The sequence below is a fragment of the Vombatus ursinus genome, unplaced genomic scaffold (genome assembly GCF_900497805.2).
Source record: "Vombatus ursinus unplaced genomic scaffold, bare-nosed wombat genome assembly UNPS02001287.1, whole genome shotgun sequence".
Classification (NCBI taxonomy): domain Eukaryota; kingdom Metazoa; phylum Chordata; class Mammalia; order Diprotodontia; family Vombatidae; genus Vombatus; species Vombatus ursinus.
The window spans coordinates 15,769,272-15,794,073 of NW_020941065.1; the positions used below are offsets into that span (position 1 = coordinate 15,769,272).

A 24,802-nucleotide genomic window follows, 5' to 3' on the forward strand; every position below is an offset into this window, starting at 1 on the left:
TTCATAAGTCATAATAACTGATACTTATTTAAGGTTTACAAAGCATCTGCCATCATCTCTTTTGAGTCCTGTAACATCTGAGAGGTAAATACTACTTCCTACAGGCATTCTCTACATTTACCCCACCACTGACAGAATTATAGTGAAAGGAATAATGGTTAGCATTTACAAAGCTCTTTAAGGTTTCCAAAGCACTTGAAAATATTACCTCATTTGATCCTTACAGCAACCCCGGAGGTGCTATTATTATCTCCATTTTACAGCTAGGGAAACTGAGGCGAACAAAGGCCAAATGACTTAGCTAGGGTCCCCCTGCTAGTAAATATATGAGGTTGGATTTGAACTCAGGTCTTCCTGACTCCAGGTACAACACTATCTACTGCACCACCCAACTGTCTCTCTTTAGCTCAAATCTTGCCTCTGATCACCTGTATGATGGCAGGCAGGTCCCTTCATTTCCTTGGGCTTCAGAGCCTCTGAGGTCGTTCCCAGCCCTAGACCCAGGATCCTAATTTATGGGCAAAGCACCTAATAATGTACCTAGGATGATTATAAGTCACTTCTGCCAGGCCAACAGGGTGACACTGAAAAAAGAAACAAATGGGAAATAGGCCTTTAGAAAAAATCTCATCAAGCAGAGAAGCATTTCAAGAGGTAATTAAGCAGCGGGGGCACCTCTAATAACTGGTACATAGTTTACAAAGTGTTTTCCTCTCAAGAGCCTTGAGGCAAATCTTAAAACAGCATTTGCACTCCCATTTCACAGATGAAGACATTGACAGTGAGGAGGCAAGTGACGACCTGCAGCAGGTCACATCTAATGGAAGCCTGGAGCCTAGAACTCAAGCGTCTGGACTCCCAAGCCTGGGCCCTGGGCCCCATCCCAAAGGGCTTCTCCACTAACAGCCCATTCAAAAAGGAGGCTCTGGTGCTTCTCAAAGATCCGAGGCGAAAGGGGTCATCCGCTTATTCCACGGCACACACCCGACAAGTGGTCATCTGGCTTTTATCGCAGGACCTCCAGGGCCGCCCGTAACCCGTTGGGGCAATTCTCACTGCCAGACCTCAATCTGCCTCTGTGCTGCCTCTAGTTCTGTCTCCGGGCTAAGCCAAAGATGTCTGCTGCATCAGCCTTACAAACACTGGACGACAGTAATCATAGCGCCTTCCCTGTTTCAGGGCGGCCAGCCCTTGTTCCTTCAACTCACCCTCACGTGGCGTGGCATGGCCTGAAGGCCCTGAGGGCACACCTAACACGTGACAGCCAGACGGGGTATAAGGAAAGTTCAGGGAGGCCCACCACTGCCTTACCCCTGGCCACCACACCTGTCCATCGTTGGTAACAAGCATTAAAGATGAATAAACAAGGCTTGTCCTGCCATACCAGGTCCTATTGCTTTACAAAAAGGTAGACCAAATCACCACACCCTACAAAAGCAGCCACCAATAGGCAACTGAAGCAAACTCTCACTCCCCACATTCACTCAATCAGAAGTCAAGCCGTGTTGTTTCCCCCTTGGCAACGTCTCCCGAATGTGCCCCCTTCTTTCCTCTGACACTGTCAATAGCTGCTGGGGGGGGGGGGGGGCGGTGTCTGCCTACCTCCATGCTCTCCCCACTCCAGTTTATCCTCCATTCAGCAGTCTAAGAGATCTTCCTAAAGCACAGATCTGACCATGTCACCCCCTACTCAATAAACACCAGCAGCTCCCTATGCCTCCAGGATCAAACACAAAGTTTCTCTCTGGTGTCCAAAGTGCTTCACACAGTGGCCTCTTCCTACCTTTCCAGCCTTCTCGCACCTAACTCGCCCCCTCCTGACACTATGAGATCCAGTGACCGTCAGGATCCTCGGTGCTCCTCCCCGTGCCCAGCACGCTCTCCCTCCTCTCCCTCCTCCCCCTCCTCTGGCTTCCCTTGGCTTCCTCTTCCCTTCTGCAGTGCTCCCACTCAGGGCTTTCCCCAGATTCCCTCCAACTTGTCCTGTCTATAGTTCATTTGTCCAGTTGGCTGCCTGTCATTGCCCTGTTTTTGCCTTTCTTTGTAGACCAAGAGCTACCAGTGATATTTTAAAATGGAAGCAAATTTTGTGCTCAGAGTTTCCTGCTCACTCTACCTAGATTCTTACTGGCGCTTCAGTGCAGCCCTTCGAGGTAAGTTCTACTGGAATCACTTACCGTCTCCTTAGATAAGGAAATCGAGGCTCAGGAAAGTTAAATGGTTTGCCCATGGTCACACAGCTAAATGTGAGAGGCAAGATTAGAACCCAGATCTCTCCCAACACCAGGACCAGTTTTTTCCCCCCTACAGCATCACGCTGCTGCTTCTTGTGTGGTTCATGCTGAAGGGGCTGCCCCAAAGTCTGAGGGGGACAAAGAAGGATAAAGACAGGGCTCTTTCTCAGAGAGTTTGAGGTCAAGGTAGGAAGACCGCCTGAAGACCCTTAAAAAAATAACCAAACACACAAGGCAATTAATTAACTGCTGATCACTGCCCAGTGGGTGCTCTGGACAGTAAGTTTAACTCCTTAAGAATACTGATGTGTGCAGAATAGTTCTTTCTCAAAATGCTCGCTTTGCGAGCATCATTATGACAAACCTATCAATGCTATGATCTTACGGTCTCATGGTGTGCGTGGGGGGGGGGGTGCCCAACAAGAGTCTGAACACTGTACATCATGCGCCAATGTGTCACATCCTACAGGGAGCATCTTTCAAGGGGAAAAGAGAAAAGGCTCCACAGAGCTGAGGGAGTGCGCTCACAAGGCACTGGGCAGGGGTTGTATAAAGGAATCAAATGATGTGTTTATCTGTATCTATATCTATCTACACGCACACAGAAATTGTTTGAATTTTTTTTTTTAAATGGAGATCTGGTCGAAATTGGGGTCAGTACATGGAATATGTAACTCAAAAGAGGCCAGAGGAAGGGGGAGAAGTAAATGAGAACCCCCTACAGTATACCCCACTGCGTGCCTGCCACTCTCTCCTCTAAGGATCTGCACTATGTATTTCATCTACAGTACTAGAATAAAGCGGAACAGGTGTTCCAAACTCTTCTGATTTCAGCCTAACACATGCAATTTTTAAACTCACACAAACAAACAAAACCACCATGTTTGTGCTTCTAATTCTCATCCGGGCAGGCAGGGGCATAGACAGAGTGCAGGAATAGAGTTAGAAAATCCAGATTCAAAGCCCCATTCTGCTTAATGCTGTGCATTTTCAGGTAAGTCACTCTTCGGGTCTCAATTTTCTCATCTGTAAAATGGGAGTGGGGGGAGGTTACACCCCCAGGCTGAGAGATCTCAGAGTGAGTTTTAAATCTATTTACATCATAAGTGAGTACTCAAAAGCTATTTTTAAAAACACTTCAATATTCCCAGGCCTTGGAGACCAAACTGATCTTTCCTCTAAGACACTTTGTTCCCTACAAAAGATAACAAATTGTGCCTTCATTCTCATTCTCAAAAGAAACAAGATAAGTAAAGATGCTCCCAAGCAAAATGCAAGCCCTCTCATTTTTATACTGCTCTACCCTGGGCACACTTCATCTTGCCCAAACCGGGCATTTCTGCCTTCTTATCATCTTACTCTGTAAACGCAGTACTGAGATAGACACCGTCGATCACTCACACTGAGAGAGCAGCCATTTTATTTATCTCTGGGCTACCTGCCTTTCTCCAGTCTCGCTGTGGTGTGGCCAGTTTGGTCTTACTCCATGTGGATGGATACCAGTCGATTTATATCCAAATCACAATGAACAAATATATTCCTTCATGGATGACAGTTTCAGAATACAGAATGCAACCTCAGCTACCAATTATAGCTGCAAATGAGCAATAGAGTGGAATGAGACAGCCTGCTGGCTTTGTTAGCATTCACTCTCCCTCGGGATCCCATGGGGAAAGAAGCGGATCTGATGAAGAGGAGCCCTTGGCTCCTGGTTTATTGTGCTTGCCACCAGCTGTAGACTTCTCATCTCATTACTTCTCTTAGAATACTGTGGGGGGAGACAGCTGTAGCCGACTTGCTCCTGGGTATTCTGAAGGCTGAATTTGCTATGCACTTTCTGTAATCCTTGGGAAAAAAAGAAAGCAAATTCACTTGGCCAAGGAAATGTATTTTTAAATGCATTTTCAAATTATGTTTAGAAGCAGAGATCGCTAAGGTGCATTGTGTTTAAAATTTTTTATGATCAAATGTTAATTATGTACTGCCCCAAAGGACCGGGTGGGCAGGGGGCAGGAGGGCCAGAGGAAGCTTTGAAAAGCCAGCATTATAAGATTAGGTGTCATTTCCCTAGAAATTATTCCTTCCTTTATGAGTATAATAGTGCCCCAAACATAAAAAATACAAATGACAGGCATTGCAAATTCTGATTAATGCTAATACAACTTTTTTTAATTGAAACGAGCTATTTATTTGCAAGTGAAAGCCAAGATTTCCTTTTGAAAGCTAATCAAATGTAATAAATAACAAGTAAGTGTGAACACTGCAATGAAAGACATTCATTAAAATCTCATAAAGTTTTTCCTGGGCTGACATGTGGAGGTTCTAAGACCTTTGGGGATGCATTTCTTCATCACTGCACCCCTTGGAAGAAGCCAGACTCCACAAAGAATACCAAGAAAGCTAGCTCTAAGCCAGCCATCCCTCAAATCTAGGCTGAGGCATCCCCCAAATGTCCTGTGCCCTAGAGCTCACCAGCAGCCCTTCTCCCAGGACAATGAAAAGGACTGATAATGGTGTGATAATAGATGAAAAGAAGGCCTGTAAACTCAGACCTCTACTGAAAGACAAGGCAGATTCCCAAAAACTACAGACGTGATCACAATGGGAGCACTGCATTGGGACAACTAGGGAAAGCACCCCAAGGACAGACATTTGTAACTCCTGGACACCAGCATGCAAAAGCTCAGCTTCCAGGGGTTGGGAAAGATTGCAGAGGGTTCCTGGACAGCAGCCAGGGCTACAGAAATAACATCGAGCCCGTTCTGAGTTTACTGATCTCCGAAGGTAAGAAACAACTGGGTTTCTCTGTCTACGCCCCACACTTCTGGGAACACCTGACATTCACCTAGGTCTGCAGTGGCGTTCTGATCCAGATGCCCAGAATAACCAGTCTTCTCTTCCTTCCAAAATGCAGCCTTCGACACGAAGCTTTCCCTCGGCCCTCTGCCCCTAACTAGCTGGTGCTCGTTTCGCATTTACTCTGGATATCACATCTACGTGCACACACTGTCTCCCTTGACAGAATGGCAGTTGCTCAAGGGTAGGGATTTCATTTTTCTATTTTCTATAGTCCCAGTGACTAGTACAGAATCAGGCACACAGTAGTGACTTTTAGTAATGCTTGTTGACTGAATGTGGAGCAGAAAATTAAGAGGGGTAATAACACTTCTAAGCGAGACAACTGAAGATGCAAGACATAATTAGGAAGGTGCAATTCTGAGAAATCCAGAGTTTTCTATCAGGTACACAAACTCCACTTTTATTCATATGTGACTTGAGTTTTTATTTTCCCTTTAGAACTATATCCACAAACGATGAACCTTTGAGCTTCCCAGGGTTCATTTTCTATATGTAATGTAAGTAACCCTCATTAATTCAGACCCTGACACCCTGGGATTCAGTCTTTCTGGGAGGGGCCAGATTTAAGTTTCTCTTAACACTACTTAGATAAAAAATTAGTTGTGATATATAAATTAAGAGCTGGAAACAATTTCCAGAAATTCACGCTTACTGTGCTAATAGCAATGACGTGTACATTTACATTCAGCTTAAGAAAGCTCTTTCCCTACGACAACTCAGAGAAGTATAAATATATTCATTCCCATTTTACAGATAAGGAAAGTCAAGTCCAGAAAAGTTATGCTGACTTGCCCAAAGTCATTCAATTAGTAATGATTCAAACCAAGAGCTTCCACATTTCAAGGGCAAGCTTTCCAGTCCAAGAGAAGCTGCTAATTACAAACCATTTGATCCAATTCGACAACGCTAAAGCTTTAAATGAAGCGGCTTATTGTGGACAAAGGCCCAGAGGCTGATACAAAGTTTGGCTAACTCACAGTCTGGTCCTCACACAGCTTCCCCACAAGCAAGGGAACAGAATGTGCATCACCAGAAGTAATTATACTAGCAGGGGCATTCGTATACTGTGTAGCTTATAACTGCACAGAGACTTTGGGGACACCCTGTACAGTTCAAGGCAGAGGCTTGGACCTCGCAGCCTCCAAACTCCACATTAAGCCAAATCAAAATGTAACTGAGAATTATTTAACAAAATAAAAAACACAACAAAACACAGATCATGTTAATTTGTGGTTTTCTAAGTCAATATATGGCCACAGGGATCACAATGCTTTATACACAAGTCATCGCATTTGACTCTCAGACAGCCCGATTTTAAGTATGAAGAAACTGAGGCTGAGATAGGTTGAATGACTTACTGAGATTAAGTACCCAAGGAAGGATTCACACTCAGGTTTTTCTGACTCTAAGAGTTATATCCACTAGAGAATCTCTTAGACAGGTGTTCTCTAACTGCCCAAGAGGGGGGAAAGACAAACAACAAGTCAAAAGTGAGGATCGCTCACCTTCAAGGCAGTATCTGTACTGGCCCTCATGGGATGAGAGGAGTTCAATGGAAGAGGAGAAACCATTCTAGGGGCAAGTCATTTTCAGTGCTTCGTTGGCAGTTTCGGACACTGAATGTATCTTCAAGGGATAAAACAGTGTTTTTTAAAAGTTTTAACTTTAGACTCCGTCCTTTCGAGTCTTTTTGCCAGATTAGTTCCTAGTACTGGAAGGCATTCCTGCTTTCATCAGCAGCGTCCACAATCACCCCACCCACGGGCATGCAAGGGTGTAGCCATACAAGAAGCCCAGGGGTATCTGCAGTCTGGGCCTGAATTCTCAGGGAGTACAAGCAGAGAAAAGAAAGAAGCTGAGAAAACAGAGGAGTGGAGACCTGGTTCAAATATAACCGCCCCTTCGTTATATATGGGCGGGATGGGACACACTGATCTACTGGCATTATAAAAGAAGGACATTTGCTAACCCCAAGATCCCCAGGGGGATCAGGCCTCAAGAGTCACACAGACTTTGGAAGGGAAAGGCTTCCCAGGCTCTATGTGGGCACAGCAGAGAGTTTGGGGAAGCAACGTAGTACCTCTTCCCCTACCACACACCCTCCAACCAATCAACAATCATTTCTTAAGGTCTGGACACAAAGATATAAATCAACACTAGAGAGAAATAAAAGCATTTAGAAGCTCTATCAAGTGGAGGTTAGATGTGGGAGGGCTGAGACCACCTCCCTGGACGACGTACCAGAGCTGAGATTCTGAAGGATACAACAGATTCCAAGAGGTAAAAGGTGAGGAGTGAGAGGGGCCCTTTCCGCTCACCTGAAAAGGAGCTTACTGGCCTATGAGTTAAAAAAAAAAAAAATCAACCTTCTAATGCAGTCCTTCTGGCCTAGCCAGGTCTGTCCTTTGATGACAGTCACAATCTGGCACTCCAAGGTTTCCCAGACTGCTAAGATCTGACAGAGCTAACAGTCAGCTGGGAAAGTCTCAGAAAACGCAGGGTCACTCACCTCCATACCACAAGAAGGGAGACCTTTAGTGGTCTTGCTGTATTATGAGCTCTGAAAGAAATCTTTAGTACATCGCTTATAAGTAAGAATCCATTTTCCTCTGGGAACAATCACACCAAATTTTTAGAATACAACTCTTTAGGAAGCTGGGCTCTGACTCCATTTAGAGTCTAAGAATTTAGGTGAATCTGTGCACACCCAAGACGAGCAGTGTCCAGGTCGGGGAGGGCTAGTGTTACAGCCAGGGAGATTTGGGTCCCAACTCTGCCTTTAAGCTGGGAAAGGTGGAGGCATACTGGAGGTGAGGCCGAGGACTGCATTCTGAGATGCAGTGGAGTCCAAAGCCACTTGGGTGTGTCTGCACCAAGATGGTGAGCGACAGGGAGGGGAGGAATTTAAAAAAAAAAAAAAAAAGAGCTCATCAAAGCTTCCTTGCCAATATTTCTTGGGACCAAAAACATACCACCGTACTTCCAGCCAGGGTAAAAGAGTCTCCAAAAAATAATTTTTTAAAATAAAAACCAAGTTTTGCTTTTGATACATACCAGATGTCAGTCGGTCAACAAGGACTTAGTTTACCATGTGCCAGATACTGATTGTACTAAGGGCAAGTTATACAGAGAAAAGCCCTCAAGGAGCTCATATTCTAATGGGGGACACAACAAATATTAATTATGTACAGACAAAATATGTGAAGTGAGAGAGGGAAGGGGTGGGGGGAAGGACAACCCAAAAAGGCCTAGAGCAGAAGGTAGGATCAGACTGACAGAAGCCAGGGAGGTCAGGAGGGAGAGATAAGAAAGAACATTCCAACTCTGGGGGACTGCCCTTAGAAAGGCCCATAGAAAGACAAGAAAGAAGGAGTGTCCTGAGGGAGGAAGACCAGGGTAGCCGGGGTTCTCTGCAATCTTCTTATTTTTACTGGATGCATTTAAAAATGTGATTCTGAGAAGGGAGTCAAAGGCTTCATCGGACTGGCCAATGCGGCCATGACACCAAAAGCATAAAGAGTATGTAGAGGGCAGTAAAGTATGAAAGCATTAGAAAGGCAGGAAAGAGGCAGACTGTGAAGGACTTCAAAAGCTCCACAGAAGATTTTCTATTTGATCCCCGAGTTTACTCAGAGGGACCAGTGGGGAAGACAGTCAGACCTACACTTGAGGAAAATCACTTTGGTATCTGAGCAGAATATACCAAAGTGAGTGGACTGAGGAAGACACTGAGGCAGGGAATCCGAGGGATGGGTTTGGGGAGAAGGAATTCTGTTCTAGAGATGGTGAGTGTGAGTGACACACTGAAGATTTCGCTCAAGATGTCCAGAAGGCAGGTAGGTGGTGACAGGAGACTGGAGCTCGCCAACTATGTACCAGGCACCGTGCTAAGCACAGAGAGATCAGAGCCGGCCATACAGATCTGGGAATCATCTGCATGGAAATGCAGCACCAAGGACAAGTCAAGCAAGGCCTGAGTGTCCCAGTCAGATGAGCTGGGATCACCTACACTGGTGCCAGAAGTTTACACACTGAGGAGGTCTCAAAGGCAGGCGGCCTTCAATCTCCCCCAATTTCATGGAGTACATGAGGGGAACTGAGGCATTCCAGGGGAAACGTCCGACACCAAGTACAGCTGATTAAGTGTGTGCTGGACATTTAAATGTTAAATGACAGCACTAATTCAGCTGGGCTAATTATCCCTCCAGATATTTGTCGCTTTATATTTGTATCAGAAATTAGTTAGCCAAACAGTTCAAGATCAGCCTTACACATATACTGTAGGAGATAAAGGCAGAAACTCCTGTGACAAACCATTCCTGTTACATCCTCCATCCACAAGTGAACGAGGAGTGAATGGTATTCCAGGTGTGAAGTGCAGAGGGGCCCAGAGCAAGTGGGGGGCCCTTTGAGCACCTGCACCGCTCACTGTCATCCACCCCATGTGGCAGGCAGGTTTAGTCTGTGTGACTCTTACAAGGACAGAAGCATGGTCTGTACACAAATAGCAACCTCCCTGATTTTCAGATGAGATGATTAGACACAAAATACACATGTGGATAATCATTCTACACTATAACTGTCAGTCTTAATCAATGAACCATTTCCAGAAAAAATATGATCTGAAAAAGGTTGCAATGAAGCATTAGATATCTTTATCACATTAAAATAAAGTCCATTTCCTCTGGATAATTTTGTTTCATATTGTACAACAGCATGTACCTTGCAACTAAATTAGGACATGCCTGAAGCACTAGTGATACTCTGTTGCAGAAAGAATTTATTTAACATTAAAAGTCATGTATACCGTTGAATATTAGCAAGCTAAGTCATCAGCTGCAACAATCTCAGGCAACTGTTCCATTAAATTCTTCAAAACAGAACAGGCAAAAAGACTCTTCACAATCAACATTCACAAGTGACCTTCCATTCATGAAATTAACACTCCAGCTCCTGACAATGCGCCTTCAGAGGGACCTTAGTGCATCTATTAGAATGAAAGTACCAGAGACATTTGATAGGATACAGCAACTGAAAAACTGAGTATCCTTTTTCAGGTAACAAGGTGTAAATTCAATAGTGCATGAGAAATCTCTCACAGGGTGAAGCTCAGAAGTGACTCCAGGGGCTTGCCACCCTTCCGTAAAGTGTGAGCTCTGCTGGTCTTTCAGAAGCTATCCCTAATGTGGAGCCACCCTCCAGGAAACCTGCACTTCCTAAAAGAGAGAAGATGTGGAAAAGCTACTTCGGCATTGCAAAGGCTATTTTTAAAAAATCTGACGTGTACTACTTGGCTGAAAATAAGATTACTTTTCAAGAGGAAAGCATCATGCAGGCTCTTTCTAAACTCTAATTTGATTTTAGCAAAATGAGTGTAAAAATAAGCAGCAGGCCACACCTTCTTCTACAAGGGCCCGTGTTCACGAGTAAAATGTACAAGCATCGAGTTATTCCAAGTACTCGGCTTGTAAGTGCCCACATCTGTAGTCCCTCATCGAACTCTCCCAACAATCCTGTGAAATACACAGGCCTCATTCCCATTCAGCAGAGGAGAAGGGCACGAAGGCTCAGGGATGAGATGACCAAGAGGACTGGAAAGCCAGAAGGAAAAGGGCTCAGAAACGTGAAGAGAAGGGACAGAAGGAGATCAACAGGTGGAAACGGGGGCAGTGGCCTGGGAAGGAAGCACAGTAAGCCCTAGTCCTAGCCTCAAAAGTCAGCTTTCGACAGCACCTTGTAACATCTGCAAAGTGCTTTACACAAAGTACCACATCAGCTTCTCACAACTACGAAGCAAGCAGCTTTGCCTCTAACTGGCTGAGGACCAAATCGCTTCTTCTCTGGGTCGCAGTCTCCTCATCTATAATAGGTAGCATCATCAGACTGGCTGCTGCTAGCTTTAAATTCTATGGGAAGCCAGCTAATTCAGAAAACATGGCTACAGTGTGTTTTCAAAGTCTGTTGTGAGTAGAGGGAGCCAAGTTGTAGAAATCTGTGCAGTCTGCCCACCAGTGCGGTCTGCTTGCTAGCTGCCCAGCTCCCCACCATGCAACTGGCTCTCCACACACTCTTTTTATGGTCTGCATCTTGCATGGGTGATCCAAGTGGGTCCATGGCTTCAGTCTCCTGAATGAGGGAAGTCATGGGCTCAAGGTAGGCATGAGGAGATCAATTCCTACAGAAATGCCAAGTGCTGTCCCTTGGTCTCCTTTGTCTAAAGCCAGAAACCTTACTATGTCAACCCCTGAAAAACTGAATGTAAATCAAATGTAATTTCAAGGCTGCTTTTAGTTAATGATTTGTAAAGTAAGAAATTCTTTCATCTGCTATCCTAGAAAAGTCCAAATCTTCATGCTGTTTTTTATAGTCATTTGTTAAAAGTACGGATAAGATCCCTAAAGGAGGTGAGGATGGGACAGCCACAAGACAGTGCACAAAAAGTCCTCCCCATCACTCATTATGTCTGCCAATTGCTCTGGGCACCCTCTTATTAACCTGCCATCTCTCACAAAGATTACATATTTCACATTTTATACTGATAAAGTCTGAAAAGTCATATAAAAAGTGGAAAAGAATGACCAGACAAAAATCTCCTGATGGGGCCCCTGACAGTGACTGCTTAAATGCACTAATATTTACTAAAAAGGAAATGGTCACTAAACAAGGTTCATTATTTGTAGTGATGCTTAGCGTTCAATTTCTAAGTTTTAAAAATAAGTTGCTGGTGAAGATGGTTCAGAAAAAAGATGCTCTCTGAAGCAAGGGTCCTTTTGGTGCCCCTTCCTCCAACATCTGCAACAAACCGGAAAAAGACAGCTGCCTATTGGTTAAATCCACTCATGGCCATTTTCTCCTACTTCTGTGTCAGTATTAAAATAATCGTGAAGTTTAGTGAACTTCAGTGAGGCATCGTGTACAAGCAAACGTCTGGGGATTTTATGAAGAGAAAAAAATCCATTTAAAAGGGGCTCAGGTTAAAGCAAACAACTCCACAACTTCCCCACCAGAGGGCACTGTCAAACTTCCTCAGGGAAGGTCAAACACACTTCTCTCCTACTGACCTCAGACATTGACTAGAAGTCATACGTCAATCATATTAGCCAAATATCCCAGAGGTTTCCAAATTTCTTTTTTAAAAGGGAATCAATTTGTCCACCATTAACTGGCATCGGAAAAGGACACTAGAATGACTGCCTTTACACAGCCTGCTTGGAACAAGACGAGCCTGGCCTATTCAATGATTTTTAACAAAAAATTTCCCCTAGGATTTTTTTGATCGAATAAGATCACGTATGTAAAGCACTCTGCATACCTTAAAGTGCTATGTAAATGCTAGCTTTTATTTTTAATTTTAAAGAGCTGTCCTACTTTAGGGGCTGGGTCACAAGTTGTCATAAACTTTGATAAGTACATTTTTCTGAACTTACTCATGAACATAAATGTCACAAGGTTTCAGGGTAGAACCCTGACCTTTAATGTTTATTCTAAAAGAAATCTCATTGACAAAAGAAAAAGTGGTGACATCAGCCACATTTGTGCCCCAGGTGTTCCTGCTGGACCCCAGATACGTACAGACCAACATTCTGTTCAGAGCTCAAACGGTGGGGACCCAGAGTTCACAGACAAGGAGCAGAGCATCTTAAGAAATCAAAAAGGTCACATATAAAAGCCACCAATTAATCTTCCCCAGAACAAACACCACGCGAGTGACTGAAGAGCAGAAGCAAGAGCCAGGGCCTGCAACCTGGGCCACAGCCTGTCAATGGTGGTTGTTCTTTTCTGGTCACCTGAGGTCTCCCGGCAAGGACACTGGAGCGGTTTGCCATTTCCTTCTCCAGCACATTTGACAGATGAGGAAACTGAGGCAAATAGGGTGAAGTGACTGTCCCAGGGTCACACAGCTAGGAAGTGTCTGAGGTTGGATTTGAACTCCGGCCTTTCTGATTTCAGAGTTGGCACTCGGTGGCACCACTTAGCTGCCCCTGCAATACCACTTCTATTTCTTCCATGTAGGCCTTTTAAGAGTTACGAAGTTATCTGAAGGAGGAAAACCCACCAATGTTTATATCAAAAGTTGACGTTTAAGAGGTTCTGAATGTTTTCCAAACGAAGGCCCAAGGTCTATGTTACCACTGACTCTTCCTTGTCACAATCAAGTCCGTGACATTGGGGCATTCTACAAGTCTTGGAAAGCTCTATCCGTGGGAAACAGAGGCTTAACATCACGTATGACACCATGCATGCCCACGGCACAACCCAAGCTGCCACTTCTTACGCAACTGAACCTAACTTCAGCAAGAACTATCCACATTCCAAAGCCCAGATCCAAAGAAAAAAAGGAAGCCTGCAGAGAGATGTGTGCATAAAAAACAAGAACTTACTTACACAAAGGTTTAAACCAAATTACGCTCCCTCAGAATTCTGAAATTAAGTATCAAAGAGTACCAACCACTAGCTCAGTGCTATGGAATAATGGAACGATGGAGAAAAGGCTAAAATGGGTTTTGAAAAATGAGAATGCAGAATCACACAGGACTTTTGCTAAATACTTTCAAAGTCAGCTGGAACTTCAGAAGACCCAAACAATGAACTGTGTGCTCAGTCGGGTTTAGAATGCTTCACCACACAACTCAATGGGACATTTGGTAACGAATTTTGAGCAGGAAGGTTAAGTTGGCAAAAAAACACCCTTTATTTTTGAATCTAAGGCCCAAAGGCCTTATTTACTGTTCTGTTTATGTGAAACAAGGTTAAGAGCTAGCTTTCAGAACAGAAGAGGTAAATGTCAATCCAGGCCACAGAGCTCTTCCCCAAACCATAACATAAAAATGAAGGTTGTAGCTCTGAGTTGACAGGTGCTTTTCTGACCAGATAAGCCATTTCTGTTGCCCGATGGCCAAGGAACAATATCTATCCACCCAAACAAAGCCAAACGACGAAGGACAAAGGGGCCATCAGAAAATCAAACAGAGAAGCCACCCTTCCTTGAAAGGCAGAGACACTTTCCAAACCCCATCTGCTTCAGGACATCAGTTCACTTTGAATGATTCAACAGAAATGGGCTAGACTGCTTCACTATAAAGAGAATGGGCCTTCAAAACTCAGCTCGATCTCCACTTCCAACATGAACTTTCTTGACCCCAAGATCCTCAGGCCTCCCCCCCAAGAACACTTTGTATATTATTTGAACTCACCTGTAGACACATCAATTCCCGATAGAATGTAAGCTCAAGTGCAAACTGTTTAGACTCTGTACCCCCCAGTCTGAGGAGCACTTGTTAAATGACCCTGGGCAAGTCACTGTCTCTGTATGAGCCTCAGTTTCCTTATCTGTAAAATGAGGGGCCTGGGCCCACCTCTAAAGCTATGACCCTAATTCCTTTTTTATAAATTCCTGCACAGATGTCACAGCCCAGCTGACGATGAGAAGCCAGTCTGAAGGAGCAAGCTCTCGGCAAGAAGGAAAAAGCCAAAGGGAGCCTGAGACCCCCGTGGGCTCCAAGGCTGCCTCAGAGCTTCTGGCCAAGTCAGCCCAGGAAAGCCACTGTCCTCCTTCTGGACCTTGACTTCCTTATGGTGAAAAGATGGGACTAAATGTGATTGTCTCTAAAATCCTATGAAAAAGAGGAGGGCAACACACTTGGCTATTACTTCTGATGTGGAAGAAAGTGAACGTGCAAGGACAGGAGGGGAGGCCTGGGGAGCTTCAGATGACAACAGAAGCCCTGAGTGACCTGGGAGGCCGGGCCTTGAGGGCTAGCGCCCCCCCACCCCTCCAGGCCTCAGTTTCTGCTTGTGTAAAATGAGGGAACACAAAAGATTCTCTCTGGGGAGCTTCCCAGCTTGATCTATACATGTCTGTGGTTTAAGCAGATATGTGCACCAGAGCAGCTAGGGGGCACCACCTCTCACTGGGCTTGGAGTCAGGAAGACCTATCTAGCCTCAGAGGCTTGCCTCAGTTTCCTCAGCTGGGAAATGGAGTTAATAACAGAACCTACCTCCCTGGGTTGCTGTGAGGGTCAAATGAAACATATTTGTAAAGTACTTAGCACAGTACCTGGCACACAGGGAATTTAGAAATGTTAGCTATTAATATCGCTATTATTATTATGCAGTTATCATTCATTGTACCAAGTTACGTTACATCATTTCCTAAGGCTTTAATCACCTGAATTAAACACTGAAAATAAAAACCAGCAATCTCCAAAACTAAGTCACGAATGCTATACTACAGCAAACTGACAGATGCTTTCTTCTTACTGTATATACATACCACAAATCTGGTTTCAATTTCTTTGGGTTGTTTCTGTTCTCATTTTCTTTCAAATTAGTTCCCCAAAGGCTAGGTCATCTGATGCCAATCGGGTGTATGCTTCTGCCTGGACTTTAAAGGCACTCCCTCTCCCGGGAAGTGACTTTTGTATATAAAGCATGTAAAGCTACTTAGACAAAGTGCTGGGGATGATTAAAAGGGGGCAGATTTAACTTTATACCTTTTAAAAAGCAGACGCATAATGCAAAAGAATTGTTTGTGTCCATTTTGGAAATGAATTGGAGGTTAGGCATGTGCATTTCATCAGAACCTCTAAAGAATTCCCAATTTTCTATTTTGGTTACATATCAATTACAACTTTTGAAATGAAAATCTTGAAAAACTTCACATTCTCACATGGAATGCCGTCAACCTTCAATCAAATTATACTTGTCTAACCACAAAGTCTAAATACTCCTGAATTTGACATAAAACTACTTGGTCATTTGCAAATGACCCTGAAGTTTGTGGAAATAAAACAGCCTAAATACACAGGACATGTGGCATGCAGGCCATCGCTCAAGAACATGAGGACCTCAGGGCCAGGCTACACAGACAGAATGTGCACCCTGCTCCTTCCTTCTTGGCCTGTGCGGAGCTCCTCAGATCACGCTCCTGACACCATCCAAAGTCCTAACCCGCACGTTGGTGCTGCCTGCTAAAGAAACATGGCTCTGTATGACAAGTCAGATCATGGCAGAGCTGTAAATGGACAACAGAAACAGAAAGGAGATGGACAAAGAGAGGGACCCCTGGCTCCCTCCCCTTGTTACAGTAAGCATCAATGCCTTCTGACCTCTTAGCAATCAAGGAACAACCAAAAAAGAGACAGACAAGCAACAGTCAGTCCTTCACAAGCTTTCAGAACAAGCCTTTTATGAACATTGAACCTGGCACCCCTGAAGTGTCTGAGGAGTCCATCCCCACAGACCCCAGGTGGGCAGGCCGGGCCGTCCAATGACGTTAAGCACAGCTCTGCCTGTCATCTCATGGCCTCTATGATTTGCTGTCCTCACTCACGCTGCTTCTCTTTAGACCCTCAATATCCAACCAACCTGGATCGACCACAAGCCGTCTCCAGAAGTGGATGGGTCCCACCCCCCACCCCCCAGCTGTACCCTCTGGAAGATGCCCCCAGTGAGAGATTCAAGTCTACCAGGGTCACAAGACATTAAACATGAGCCCCAGGACTGGAACCTAAACTTTCAAACTCCTCAAGCAGGTCTAAGACCTCTTGACAATTTTAAGCCTGTTCCAAGTACAATTCACACATATCCTCTCACTTGATTCTTACAATCCCGAGACTTAATAGAATAAGCATGTAATTATTATTCCCATTTTATAGATGAGGAAAATTAAGATTAAATGAAGTCGAAGGACTAGTCTGAGAATATTTTAAGTCAACTGATTGATGAAAAAACATTTACTAAGTGCCTACTATGTGCCAGGCACAATATTAAGCATTCTGAGAGTACAACTACCAGAGCTCGCAAGTTTCCAAATGCTAACCCGGATCCAAAGATAAAAAAATCCCCCAAGTTCCCAGGATCACAGAATCCAGAACAGTCATTCTGGCAGTCTCAACCTTTTTACCCTATATAGAAATGCAATGAAAAAACAACCCTCTGCAAGCACTTGATGGCTAGAGGAAGGATTAAGCTGGGCTCAGGGCCAGGGGAAGGTACAATTCTACCCCCACAACAAAGACAGTCAGATACCCAGCAGGGCTGATTGCCCTTTCTTGGGCACCAGCAGGATAACGGGGTTCTAAGTTCAAAGGAGTCAACGAACACTTGGACTTGAAATGAAACCTTTTGGGCTCCAATTCTTTCATTAAATTCATCTGCAATTGCAGAAAATAACCACAAGGTGGAGTTAAAGGAGTCAAACTCTACTTTTAAATCCTGGTTTCTTTAAAATCTTCAAAGAATTTAACACTATTAATAGCTCAGTTTTTTAAATGCTTGAAAGTTTGCAAAGCACCTTATACACGGATTATTTGAGCTTTCTACTCATACTGCCTCGCTAATATACTACAATTTTCTGAGTGGAAGAAAATAAGGCATCTCCTTGCTCGTCCCCCAAACATTGTACTTACTGGCTGAGCACCTGATGTATCCACCACAGAGAGCATAAGCTCCTAGAGTTCTAGGGCTGCACCCTTTTGGTCTCTGTACCCCACAAACCAGCCTCGCACACCGTAGGCCCCTAAAATCCTAACAGAAAATACTGTCTCTGAGGCTGTGTGTGTGAAGGCAGGGAGGACAGACAAGAACAGGGTGACAGCAGAGGGCTCAAAGAGATTCCTGGTCTGGCTTAAGGGGGTTGGAGCCAAGATGGCAGATTAAAAGCTGTTACTTGCTTGAGCTCTCCCCCGAACCCCTCCAAACACCTGTAAAAAATGGCTCTAAACAAATTTGAGAGCAGCAGAACCCACAAAAAGACAGAGTGAAACACATTTCCAGCCCAAGACAACCTGGATGGTTGACTGGAAAGGTCTATTGTGCCGGGCTGTGAGAGGAGTGCAGTTCAGAGTGGGCATGAAGGCAAAGACCAAGCCTTAGCAAATCTGGAGCAGGCCTCAGGGTACTGAATCACGGATGGCTGTAGCGGTTTCCAGACTTCTCAACCCACAAACGCTAAGGACAACTTAGAAGGTCAGTAGGAAAGGTCTGTGACCGAGAAGAGAGAGCCCCAGTCCCAGCGCAGCAGGTGCGGCAGCTGCTTCCTGAGCTCTCAGCCCACAGACAGAGGGGGAATCCAATGGCTGATCAGAGTGGGATGGCAGGGATCTCTTTGCTGGTGCTGAGGCAGGATTCTCTTGCTTTGCCTATGCTTAGATCTGGGTCACAGTTCTAGGTGGAGGTCCTGGGGTGAGGAGGAGCGCTGGCGTGGTGGAGAGGGAATTCTCTCACAGTTCCAAGGCAGAAAAGAGTGCTTGAGGTCACTCATAGACCAGAGCACAGGCCAGGGAAGGAGTAAACACCTCATCCTTGACCATACCACCTGAAAATTTACAGGTCCCTAGAAGTATCTCTGAAAACAGCTGCACAAAACCCCTGAAGCTTGGGACAGTACATTCTCCACACTGGAAGCAGACACCTACCTTAACAAAGAGTTTAAAAGTTAAGTAATTGGCTGGGAACATGAGCAAACTGCACAAAAAGAGTCAGACCAGAGATTCCTGGTCCACACCAGGCATACTGGGCACTTCCTCTCTGAACACAGCTAAGTGCAGTCCCTTCCTGAACTGTGCCCCAGGTCTGTCCCACCAGCTCCAGAACTCCCTCTGTCCCCCGTTCCAATGTTGGGGCATCAAACTCATGGCAGATCCCCAGAAAACCCCCCTCACCAAGGCAGCCCAAACCACTTTAAAATGCAACTAGGAAATGTTTAACAAGATAAATAAAAATACATTACAACCCTGACCATATTAACATGTGGGCCTCTAAGTCAACAGGAGGCCTGCACGGGTCCCTTCTCCATCTGCGCTGAACATGACTGCTCTGATCTATACCACACATACAGCAGGACCAGCTGAATCTGCCTAAAATGGATGACTGTTCTGCCCTCCATCAAAGCCTCTTCCATCTGAGGCCAACCCACCTTTCCTAGCTGAGTGCTCTGCCCAAACCCCTTCACTCCAGCTGAACCCAAAGACGCCAGGTGCACCCCTACCCCAATATCCCACTGGCTCCACCTGGGAGTCCTACAGCACACCCTGGGTCACTTATCTGAGACCTAAGTATTGACAACCTCTAAAGTCTCCCAGTGATACCTCACTGAAGTGTGCAGATGACCTGCTGTTCGTTCTCCAAGACCACGGAAGCCAAGCGGCCCCAGCTCTGGCAGGTCCTAGCATGACAGGAAGGCTTGGCGACTGACTATACACCACATCTCCCCTGCAGAGACCAGTCTAGCTAAAGTAAGACAGCTTCATCACCACAGGGCAAGGACTCCTCCCAGAGTAACTCCCCAGCACTGCCGACAGAGGCAAAGGGCAGGAATCTTCACTGGGGAGAGCCTACCCCTCCTGACAATATTATCCATCTTTGAGGTACTGTGCATGTCAGTATCTTTTTCACATATGGATACATGACCATAGGCCACACCTTGTATTTGTACTTCCCCAAACACTGTAACATAATGTCTTTTAGGGGTTCCATAAACACTAGATGTTTTGCTGGGGTTTCCTGCCAAATCCTCTTACCTCCAGTTGGTAACGTCAAGAAATGAGTTATTGGGCCAAGTAAGCCACCCCCTAAAATCAGCCTCACTGCCCCAGACCCTCTTTAACCTACAGTTTCTAGACAAGGGTCCTCTGCAGGCACGCTGGGTCCACAATCCGTCTTCCAGCCAGTGGCTGCTCTCCGAGCACCTCCCCTGTCCCCAAGATGCCTCAGCACGGAGGCTCCTCTCTGGCTCAGGGACAGTACACTAATCCTAGCACTGCTCGGTCCTTAGGAATCACAGAACTCCAGGAAATGCAAAGTGGCAAAAAGCCACCCTCACCCCACTGGGGGATTCCTGCTCAACATGTTTACCAGATTCTAGCAGTAAAAATCACAACTTCACTTTCTTGAGTCAGTTTGTGTTTAGCTCAAGATCATGGAATAAGACAAGACCAAAAATAGAAATAGAAGAGAAGGCCTGTAGGCCTACACTTGGCTTAGGCTTGCTTGGGAGGGAGCGTGAAGGGGACGACAAAAAGGCCCTGTCTGATTCCCAATGTTCAGGGCTCTGAATCAGGAGAAAGGGCTTCAGCATATGATTTGTTTTGTTATTTAAAAAGTTCAGGTGTTCCACTGAAAACTTAAATCCTCCACAGTTTAAGTCAGATACATCAGATCAACAAGGTTAGATTAAAAGCAAAGACACATCACCTGAAAACAAATCTCACTGAAAAGTAATGTAATATTTTCTAACTCGCCAAACTTATTGGGCCCATAAAAGGTACGGCCTCCTACGTGAAAGGAGGGTCCAACAAAGAAAGGGCTACCTGAGGATGTCTCCACTAGAACATCCTATGCACAATCTTACAAATGGGCTGATGTCCCTTCACAGCCCCGGCAATGGGGACAGAATAGATGAGTGCCCCTACTTTAATGTGTCGCTGAAAAGCTCTATGTCAATTAATTCTTGATGCTTTAACCCCACTTTAAAGGTGTTAAGAAACTCTGAAGCAAATTCTTTTGTTAGGCAAATAACTGCTTCTTCCCCAATCAGTTTTTAACGTTCAGATTTTCACAATATTGTACTTTTAAAAAGGAGAGCCCTCCACAGATTATATTGAGGCCCCATCAGGAGTTGGAATCTGGGAACACACACACACACACACACCCCCTTTATGACCATGTATCTAGGCCCAAGGGGGTCACTGAAAATAACGCCAATACTTACTGCAGGTTCTACTTGGCTTCGGTCTGCAATATCGATATGGACAATTTCAACTGTCTTCCACGTGTTAGGATCTAAATTATGTACCTGCAGAAGAAGAAAGCAGTAAGACCTGTGATGATCCATCTGAAGCCAAATGATCTCAAGTACCAAGTTCTCTTTATCTCCATTCTATGTTTCATGGACAATAAAAAACTAATCATGTCACTAATTAAGCTGCTGGTTTTGAAACTTGGTTCCCCTGAAGTCCTCCTGCACTTTGTCCTCAAGTCTCGAAATGGCAAAGGCCATGGAAATGAAATCAGGTTGCCATCGTGACACATTCTTCAAGTGACTCTTTTGGGGACTTCACAGAACTTCAAGGATGTACAAAGTATAATCTTAAAACCAGTGGCTTGGACTAAACTTTCAAGCAGAAAACACTTTTCAAAATGAATCCTAGCTCTCTCAAGCTGGAAGGAGAGACCTGAGCCATCTCGTCTACTCTGAGGCCCAGAAAGCCAAGGAACATCTCACAATGACAGCCCTTCTAGGCCCAGAGTCTCCCACATCTTCATTCCAATGCTTTTGTACCACCACCCCTCCTCCCATCTTAATGAGACTCTATAAAAAAAGTCCCACTTCAGATGAGGGTCCCCAAGAACACACCTATGGGTACAGACTCAGAATGCCGTTATGTCACTGGGTGCTTTCACTAAAATGTGAGGCAGGATCTCGTCACCAGGTAGTGGAATGATCCCGGCCTCTACCTATTTAGTAATCCCATCACATTCATCTAGCCATAGTCACTCATCCCTACAATTCTGCAGAAACAGAACATCAGCACCTGCTCATCACAAACACAGAGGTCTCTCACAAACACTCATCAATCTCTAACAAAAAGTTAATTATTAAATTTCTTTTAGGACTGAGTTTCTTTAGGCTTGCCATCATCAGCTCACAGGATAAGCAGAGACGATTTTCACATGACAGGAACTGGTGTATACAGTCAACCTTGGCGAGACTGGGGGCTGGGTGACTTCTTGGGAGAAGCATCCAGGCATGCCCTGTGGCCTCTGCCGCCTCCTCCCTCATCAGGCCTTTTAGTTATGTGACCAAATATTAACACCTCACCTCCCTCAGGGAGACAGAACAAAAGGGAAGATGAAGGCAAATAAACTTACTGCTTACTAGCATTCTTAGTTTTTACAAAGTGCAGATGAAATTTGGGGCCAAAACAGAGCTGCGGGTTCCCCTAAATCATGAGAAGCCTGGGAGAATGTGTGTTGGACTTGATGTCAGGCTGCCGTAAGGAACACACTTTAGAAAGCTTTCAGGCCATGTAAATGTGAGGGACTCCATAAATTGGGGAAAATCCCCAAGTCCATCCAGGGCTGAAAGCGAACCAAGCCCCGAAGGGCACCTCCCCGCCAGTCACATTGGTGGCATGCCAGCTCTGCTAACAACAAAGCCCTTTACAAACCTTCCCTCACCCTGGCCTCGCAAAGACCCTAATTCCAAGATGAAGCCTATAGGTAGTAGGATGCCCATTTTAAAGATGAGAAAAACAAGGCTCAGAAAGAAAGTGCTTTGCCAGCCTAGAGAACAGAGGCAGAACCAGAGCCCGGGCCATCCTTACCCCCAGGCCAGTATACTAGCAGTTCTGCTCTCCTCCTACCCCCTACCCCTACCCCACCCCCTGCCATAAAAAATACTCCCTGGGGTGGCATTGCTGTTTGACCAAGGGAAAAAGCTGAGACTTACATTTTCTATTGTTCCCAAGTCTGGTTTGTGCCAGGTTTCAATTTTTATGAAGAAGTCGTCTTTCATATATTCGTTCTGTGAAAAATACATCAAAAGGACATGCATTGATCTCACCACTTTACTGGTATTTCCATCTTCTGTTTCATTTCAAAAAAATTCTGTCAACCTAAGCCTCCCTGAGTATAACCAGGAATGGCCTCTGGATAGATCTATGCCTCTGCCACTGAGCCTATAAACTCATCTCATTAGTGCCCAGCCCCACATGAGCAAGAAGGACTTCCCCTTGGATGACCAGCTTCCTACACTGCACAGGCTGAAGCTGTTTTCCAGCCTTTCAGGTCCCCATTTTTCCTGAGGCACATGTGAGGCCTGCATGCCAGGGCCCGGGTCAGGGACTAGGGAGGTAGCTGAAGGCATGGTTGGGAGAAGCCCAAGAGCACCAGGAGGTGAGGGAAGGGTAGGACAGCCATGCAGGAGGAGAAGCCATGCAGCTGTGGGCAGTAACAAGCAGAGGAGAGCAATGGGTGGATAGCAACGTCACAGGGATTAAGCTTTAGAAATCAAAGGAACGTAACATATAATAAATCTGTTTACTCACCGTCACAACTGAGGCACAATGGATCAGCAGGCGAGGAAAGGGGAGAAATTTCAGAATGTATTAATCAGAATAAAAAACAACCCAACCTAATGATTCAATATCACAAACATCATCCTATCTGCACATACAGAATATTTAGGAGCTGAAGTCTCCAGGACACTACTTCCTATAGAAGTACTGAAATTCAGTGCTTGAAAATGTTTTAATTTTTTGAAATCTGCAAACAGCTGATAAAATAAAAATTCAATTCATAAAGATAACTGCAAAAAATTAACTTGAAAATATAAGTCTTTATATGAACTAATGCAAAGTGAAGTGAGCAGGGCCAGGAGAACAGTGTACACAGCAATAGCAGTATTGTACGATGATCAGCTGTGACTCACTTAGCTCTTCTCAGCAATGCAATGATCCAAGACAATTCCAAAGGATTCATGATGAAAAATGCTATCTGCTTTCAGAGAAAGAAGTGATACTGTCTGAATACAGATCAAAGCACACTTCTGAAACTTGCATCTTCTTTTTTTTCTTGGTCTATGTTTTCCTTTGCAGCATGGTTAATATGGAAATATGTTTTGCAAGACTGCACGTGTATAATCTATATCAAATTGCTTGCCTTCTCACGAAGGGGGGAGGAGAGGGGTGGAGGAGAGAATTTGGAACTCAATAGTTTAAAAAACAAACGTTAAAAACTGTTTTTATATGTAATTGGAAAAAATAAAATAAAAATTTTTCACTTAAAAAAATGCAAATCTTAATTTAGGGGGTCATTACAAAACATAAGGGTATGCGAATCTGACATTTCCCCATCATATTACATTACCTGACCAAAGTAACAAGAAATGAGCAATGTTTCTGGTCTGTTTCCCGAATGGGTTCAGTTTATTTCCCATTTGCCTGTTTCTACAGTAGCATCAGTATGAACAAAGCCCTCTACCTGGCACTGGTGGTTGGGAACCTGGCTCCTTCAGACAGTTCAGTTATTATTAGCAATAACAACAAGCCCGCTAAGGAACAGCTTCCATGATCTAGAACCCAAAGTTCTGTGGCTTTAGAGCACTAGTTTTCAAAGGTCCCCAAGACCCTTTCCAAGGGGCTTCTATTTCCACAGTAACACAGAGATGTTTAAATTTCTAAAATGGTTGAAAATGTTGAAAGAGCTAGCCCAACATAAACAAAAGCTTGGAGGGAGGGCTCCAAGAGTTTGAGAACCACTGCCTTAGAGCACGTGGTAGCCCCAGCAGGCTGGTCTAACGTGGCTTACAGACCAATCAGTGGGACAGGGTGAACGTGAGCACTCCAAAGGGTGGTTCTGGCTGCTGGGAGTGAAGCTAGTCACCAAGGTCACAGAACACAGGAACAAAGAAGCAGCTGATGGGGTCCGTGCTTACTTGTTCTACAGTAGGGATATGCATTCCAGGCTTTCTCATGAAATACCAAAGAGCCCTCAGGAGCAAGCATCCTGACAAATCCAGGAACTTTACTGTGAAGAATAAAGCAGTGAACACAATTTTAGCCACCCCATTGATTGCCCATTAGAATCTTTAATCAAAAATAATTATACTAAACAAGTTGTATATAACTAGATTCTATATGACTTTTTTTCCCAATATTAAAGCAATCACATGAAAATATAGGAAAGAAAATATGAAATTAAATGG

At 44.7% G+C, this 24,802-nt stretch overlaps 1 protein-coding gene across 3 annotated transcripts in view; it reads right to left on the reverse strand.

The window, feature by feature from the left end:
• Nucleotides 1–24,802, reverse strand: part of PITPNB (phosphatidylinositol transfer protein beta) — an 83,655-nt gene that overhangs the window by 28,448 nt on the left and 30,405 nt on the right. For all 3 annotated transcript variants that reach the window (XM_027864311.1, XM_027864320.1, XM_027864329.1), the window contains exons 4-7: nucleotides 24,533–24,624; nucleotides 23,145–23,152; nucleotides 22,547–22,621; nucleotides 20,807–20,890 (exon numbers count right to left, since the gene is read on the reverse strand). In XM_027864311.1, coding sequence (XP_027720112.1) covers nucleotides 20,807–20,890; nucleotides 22,547–22,621; nucleotides 23,145–23,152; nucleotides 24,533–24,624 — 259 coding nt within the window. The remainder of the gene's footprint in view (nucleotides 1–20,806; nucleotides 20,891–22,546; nucleotides 22,622–23,144; nucleotides 23,153–24,532; nucleotides 24,625–24,802) is intronic.